Below are 6,738 nucleotides of genomic sequence, written 5' to 3' on the forward strand. Positions count from 1 at the left end.
TGTAACTCAAATGCCTGCATGACACGGAGAGCTCCCATGTACTCCCTCTGTTCTGATTTTATGTGTCGCTGGTTAGCTCAAGTTTGAGCTAAGCAACGTCAAATAAAAAAGAACGTTCTGATTTATATGACGTATACACGACACGGAGCATCCAATTAGAGTTCCATGTATGCATTAACAAAGGAAAAACACACAGTACGATACATACATGAATTTAAACATCTTCAAAATTCAGTTTTTTAAATAGCAGGCTATATGATTTAGTGGTAGTCTTGTACAACGTAGTTAGAACACTGTCCTAGCCCGCTATTTAAAAGTCCGATGCTTTGGGTTACAGTGTCTTTGCATGTTTTAATTTGATTTGCTGTGGGGCATACTGGAGAATTTATCTATTTTTATCTATTTTTGCAGGAATACGTTGAACTGTCTTATGATGTGTAGATTGTGGAATTCTTGCTTTGGCTGAGAGCCTGAGAATCTTGTCTGAAGTTGGAGGCCATAGGGTTCCTCGTGGTCTCTTAGACTTGATGACGGGTTTCTCTCGGTCTCATGAGCTCGGTCAGCTTGATAATCCTATGCGGATCTAGATGTGTAAAGTGTGCAGCACAACATGCTTGAAAATAGATTCTTAAAAAGAGTATAACCATGTGTAACAGTCATATCTTCTCGCAGGAACATTTATTGATATGCCTTTTTTAAGATGATACTTCCTCCGTTCTGTTCCAAATTTGTGAGTTATTCCGATGGGAAAGTATCTCGTCAAATTTATACAATATACAATAAAGTACTAACACATATAATACTAAATAAATATAATTAAATAAAGTACTATGATACCAAATAAATATAATTAAATAAAGTACTAAGACATATGACACCAAAAATACAATTAATTTTTATACCAAATAAATACAATTAAATAAAGTACTGATACCAAAAAAATACAAGTAATTTTATATTTTTATAGTATAAATTTTTATGATTCTCTATAATTTTAATCAAATATAAAATAATTGAACTTTTCAAGAAAATTGGAATTGGAATGACACGCAGCTAGCCCAACCCTAAAAACCAACATTAGGCTTGTAATGTTTAGGAACAAGGAAACCCAACGGCTAATCTTGATCGTCGCCTCGCGATCAAAGCAATTCTCCAGCTCCTTGCCCCCCTAATGGCTGGGGTTATAGGTCCGCGCCATTGGACCTGGCAAGCTTGGGCTATCACGCGTCCTATTTAAGGAGAGTGAGCCTGATGAACATTTTCAATGTGGAATTATTTTCTGCGAATGGGAAGGTAGAGGCATAGAGTGAAACGTACCTCATCCTTGATACGCTACGCAGAAACACTCGTTGGAGAGGGTAAAAAAATCCGGGCCTAAAAAATGCCGGCCCGCTAGATCCCAGATGCCAGCAGGAATTCAGGATGGCCACGCGCACGGCGCACCTATCCTTGGAAGGATAAGGGAAATTAAATTACAATTGTTGTGGTTAAACAAGATTCGAGGACAGTGACAGAAACCGTGCATGGCCATCAACTACCTTACGTCGTAGTTGCTTCATGTTTACATTTCACTAGTAAACTGTTTATTAGTCCACAAGTGCTAGCAGCTTCGGGTAGTTCTTTGCATCGCACGGGACTAGAGCGTCGACCCCTCGTTGATGTGCGCGGCCGCCGCCAGCGCGTCGGCGACCTCGCCCATCCCGCCGCCTCCCCTCCCCGCGCTGCTCCCCGTGGCCGCGGCGACCTTCTCGGCGTCCACCCACGTGGCCGCCCTGTTGCTTCCCGCCGGCATCACGGACGCGGCGTCGCCCAGCACGTCCCTGAGCGTCACCACCTTCCCCACCTCGCCGCCGTCGCGCGCATCGGCGGCAGCGGCTTCGCGTTCGTTCGCCTCCGCGGCCCGGTGCGCCGCGGCGGCGACGCCGCCGGGGACGACGCGGCCCAGCCCCGTCACGCTCTTCTCCGTGGCCTGTATCGCCGAAGCGTCGGCGCGGTCCACCGGCCTGGCTCCGGCCGGGCTCAGCGCCACCGCCTGCAGAGCCTGCCCGACCGTAACCGTCTCCGTGGCCGCCGGCGACTCGTCCCTGCTGGCGCCGTCGTTGACGCCGCCGCCGGGGCGGCTAGGCTGGGCATGTCTCATGCTGCTGTGCCGATCAGTGTGTGGCACGATAGCTACCTGATGAGCGCGGCTACAACGACGCGAGGACTGAAGAGAAGTTAATTAGAGCACGAACACATGCATGTGCATGTATACACCGTTCCTTCTGATGGTCGGCGTCACATCACACCGCGGACGCGGAGTGCCTCCCACCACGGGTCCACGACACGTCTAGGATCGGACGAACCAAAGAGTGAGTGAAGCGGCAAGATTTGGCACCCTGCAGCTCTGCTTGACACGGCAGGCTAGTCTGCAATGACACCTGTACATATGGTCGCCGCATGCTCGCTGCAGGACGCGAGGCGAGGATGGAATACAATTTCTCTTGCGCTAAAACATACGGGTAACCTAAGGATTGATGACGGTCGGCAATGGCACGCGTAGCCAGCGAGCCGATTGATGACGACGCAACATGCAATCCTGGCGCCTACCTACCTTGCAAAACCAACCCATCTCGGCTTTCCGAATCCATTCTCACCGGCGACGAGCTACTCGACGATCACGCACAAGGAGCGCCTATATGGGTTCCCGTGACAGTCTGAATGGCGACCTTCCAGCAATGAAGCAGCGAGAGACAAGACTTTTTCCACCACCCTCAAGGTAATGCGTCAACTATTCGCCAACTCTTCCGCGCATGTTGAACCGTAGAGTTCGCGTGTGTGCCCCCAGGATATGTAGGAGTCCAATTACGTTGGCACTTGAGTTTTATTAGCTGCATAAGTGGATGTGAGATTGTGAGGTTGAACCACGGTTAGCAAGTACTCCCTCCGTTTCAAATTATAGGTCATTTTGATTTTTTCTAAGCTAAAACGATCTATAATTTGGAACGGATGGAGTAGTAGACAAACATCCTTATTTAGTAAAGCTCTCGTTTACCCTAAATAAGATAAGAATATATATGAACTTTGGAGAGGAAGTTTAGATAATATTACCGTATCTCGGTAGATGAAGATGAGGCAAGGGGTCCTTTTTCATTGTATACACACACACACAATAGCCTTTGATGAATAAAATTGGGATTGCAGCTGTTGGACAACATTAGGTTCTTGTGCTCTTTTACCTTTTCTATTTCATAACAGGTCAAGCAACCAAGCCATAAAAAAAATCTAAAAGTTGACATCTATTTCATAACAAAAACATATAATAAAAATAGGGATTGCTATATCACATTCGAGTGTTTTTACTCCTCCCCACACTCAAATTTAGCTATTGAAGGATTCATGGCACAATAGCCTTTTTGACCTCCAACAACACTTCTTCTTCAACTCCGGCGAGTTAGGGTTAACACTTCTTCAACTCCGGCGAGTTAGGGTTCGGGGTTGGGTTTGGGGTGGGGTTACCTGTGGCCATCGGTTGTAGAGGGAGCTCCGGGGTGCTCACTGGCCGGTGGTGACGGCGGTCGAGATGACGATGGAGCGGAGGCGGTGGGGTGCTGCCGGAGTCGGGTGGCGGTTGACCCCCAGTTGGGCGGTGGCGGTGGGCAGCGGCGGAGGTGGCGTTGCACCACCTATTGGGCATAGATCCCTAGTACCCGCAAGGAAGGAAGAAGTAATCCTACTAGGACTCCTACCTTGTAATCCTACTAGTAATCCCGCCCCCTGAAGTATATAAAGGAGGGCAGGGGTTTCTAGATTGGTAGGCTAAGACCTCATAGAACCACCAAGAGGCCAAACAACACCCAAACGCAGGGCGCAATATACAACACCCCAAACAGGACGTAGGGTATTACGCTATTCTGGTGGCCATCCACGTCTTTTGTTCTCGCTTTTACCTTTAAGTTTTAGGTTCGGCGATCCCCCACCGACCGATCTACTACCTCGAGATGCTATCGGCGGCGGGGGATCACGGATGGACTTTGAGGAAGAAGATGGCCAAGGTAGAAGAACCAACGTCGGGTGCGTAAGACGATTTAGTGCTGGGTTGTGGTGGAGGGCAGCGGGGATGCCGCCGGAGCCAGGAGGGGAGGTTGCGTCATTTTTAGCGAGGAGATGAGGAAGGTGATGAGAAAGATAAGGTGGAGAGAGAAAATTGAATCGCAACTGTTGATCTGAGATCGTGCGGATGAAAAATGTAGCCTAAAAAATAGAGAGTTGACAGGAGGGCACCGTTGCTGGTTAGCTCTTGGATACAGAGGTGCTGATGACACTCGCTGGACAAGCCTTCAGTTTGGGACTAAAATACGTTGTGCCGCCCAGAAAGTATACATACGTATGTTACGCCTACCTGTATACATGACCCGTGTGTGGGCTCTTTCATGTAGGCCGAAAGTCCATCCATGCATCATGCATGCGCGGAAAGACGGCCCATGGCTGTTCTATGATGCATGTAAGTGATATAACAGATCGATGCCTCGGCCCAGGGCAGTAGCATCCTCCCCTGTCCCCTCCAGCGCCTCGGAGATCGATGCCACCCTCGCCGGAGTTTGGCAATGCAAATTTCTCGTGGGAAAAAAATGGAAGCAGTCGACAGGCCAGGAGGAGGTGCTCTCTTCTTTTGGTTCCTTCAGGATTGCAGGTACCCGGGCCCTCGGCGCAGGAGTCGCCAAAGGATTCTCACCACGACCCACATGGCAGTGACACAAAATGAACCCATGTGTCATCGACTCATCGTGCAAGGGTTGTGTTCTTGGAGCGCTCGTGTCAGAATCTGAAAGCCCCTTCCCTTCCCTAGAAACGGAAGGCGAACGGCGAGCGGCGGCGTGGCAATGTGGCGCTCGGGCGGGGCCACATCTCGCGACAAGGCGGCTGTCGATCCGGTGAGCCAAAAGCCTGGTGGAGGAGGGACCCCGCCGTCCAGTTCCGCTGCGGCGGCGGAGGCCGGCTTCGTCTGTTTCGGCGGGCGCAGGCGACGCGATACGGAGGGTCGAGTCACGCGGCGGCATCGAGCGTCTCGATCTGGAGTGGGCGGGGAGGATGAGGAGACGTTCCTCGTGCACCTCTCACCTCTCAGCTCTCGGGGAGGCTCCATTTTAGGTAATTAAGTCTGCTGCTGTCGGTGAGGCAAGATTATCAAATCACCTGTTGATATTACAATTCATGCATTCGCATTTTCAGCATGTTTTTTCATCTTCGATCAATGGACTTTACTAGTTTACGATGTTTCCAGCTCTTTTAGCAGGATTTTAGATTTGCTTTCTAAGAATTAACACATGGCAAACCTCCTTGCAAAAAACGACACCCTGGCCTCAGCTGTGACTTATGTGCAATTTAAACAATATGAGGGGAGAATATCATTGAGCTGTAATATGGTAAAAATTGCTGCCAGCTAGAAATGTGAGTGCGAACGTTACCAACAACTTATTGGGCAGGTGCTATTACTCGCACATAGTATTATGGTATGGAGTTATGAACAATAAGAAAAAAAGGCCATATATGCTGCCCGCTTGTTGTCCACACGTAATGACAGAGGTATGGCATGTAACATATGTGCCGCCAGTTTGTTGTCCGCAGGTAATGACAGGCATGACATGTAAAATACAGATAAGCCTTATACTTATCCTTTGAATGATCCATGGCTGAAGCTGAATACAGTGGGTGAGATTCAGATTGCGGGGCACCCTTTTGCAATATTTGGGGGTTCTAGTTTTCTTTACAGCTAATACGGTGTGCACAGCTCATTGAAGTGGAAATCAACCACGACAAATAGCAGTCCGGGTTGATAGTGTCCATAGGTCATTTTGGATTCCAGTGAGCAAACATGTGAAGTTTTTCTAGTGTTCGTTTCGTGCACGGCATCTATTGCTACAGCTGTATAAACCCCATCGCGCATTAGTGCTGCATTTCGTAATTGTAGAAGAAATTTAGGATTGTTGATTGTGTTTTCTCACTCCAACAAAGTCAATAGTTGAATCTCTTCTCCTTAATATGTTAGATCCACAAAAAGCACATGGCTAACCTCCTTACAATAATCCGGCTCAGCTGTAATTTGTGAGCATATTAAACGACGGTACAAGGGGAGAATCATTTTGCTGTAGTTTGCTTAACAGATAGACACATGGTCCTAAATGCATTGAGTATATGAGCCGACCAAGAAGCGTAGTTTGAGCCATCGCAAGCGAGTGGCTCACAAGATACCTCACATGTTGTCGACATCTTTTCTCACGGCGGTTAAGTTTGAATGTGAGTCCAAGCTTTGATGCCAATTGAAAGGACCGAGATGTCACCTAAGGGGGTGAATAGGCAAGTTGACCAATTTGTGAAACTTCAACCCACTCAGCAGCACTGCCCAGGCCAAACCAGTCAAACCGGTTCACCAGACCGATCATCAGACCGGTCCAGGCAGGGTGACGCACCAAGTGTTGCTCGAGTCCCTCCTTAACTTCTAGCACCAACCAAACTTGGAGAGTGGCTTCTGTAGATAATTTCCAACAGGGCAAAGTAGTCCCTGCATACAATACAAGCACACCCAAGTAGATCGAAGCGGAAGCACAAGTAAATTGCTAGAAATCAACAAGTGAAGCACACAAAATAAAGACACCAGAATTTGTTTATCCGAAATTCAGATTCACTGCAATGAATCCTACGTCTCCGTTCAGGTGCCTATTGGAATACGAGTCTATTTCAACTTCCTTCCAACAAGCC

At 48.3% G+C, this 6,738-nt stretch overlaps 1 protein-coding gene across 1 annotated transcript; it reads right to left on the reverse strand.

Moving 5' to 3' along the window:
• Positions 1-1,467: 1,467 nt before the first annotated feature.
• LOC117855499 (late embryogenesis abundant protein 3) lies at positions 1,468-2,190 on the reverse strand. The gene has a single exon (XM_034737878.2). It carries the CDS (start codon positions 2,138-2,140, stop codon positions 1,637-1,639), a length of 504 nt encoding a protein of 167 aa, XP_034593769.1. The 5' UTR covers positions 2,141-2,190; the 3' UTR covers positions 1,468-1,636.
• Between the last annotated feature and the right edge of the window lie 4,548 nt (positions 2,191-6,738).

This window comes from Setaria viridis, chromosome 1 (assembly GCF_005286985.2).
Source record: "Setaria viridis chromosome 1, Setaria_viridis_v4.0, whole genome shotgun sequence".
In the NCBI taxonomy this organism is placed as follows: Eukaryota; Viridiplantae; Streptophyta; class Magnoliopsida; order Poales; family Poaceae; genus Setaria; species Setaria viridis.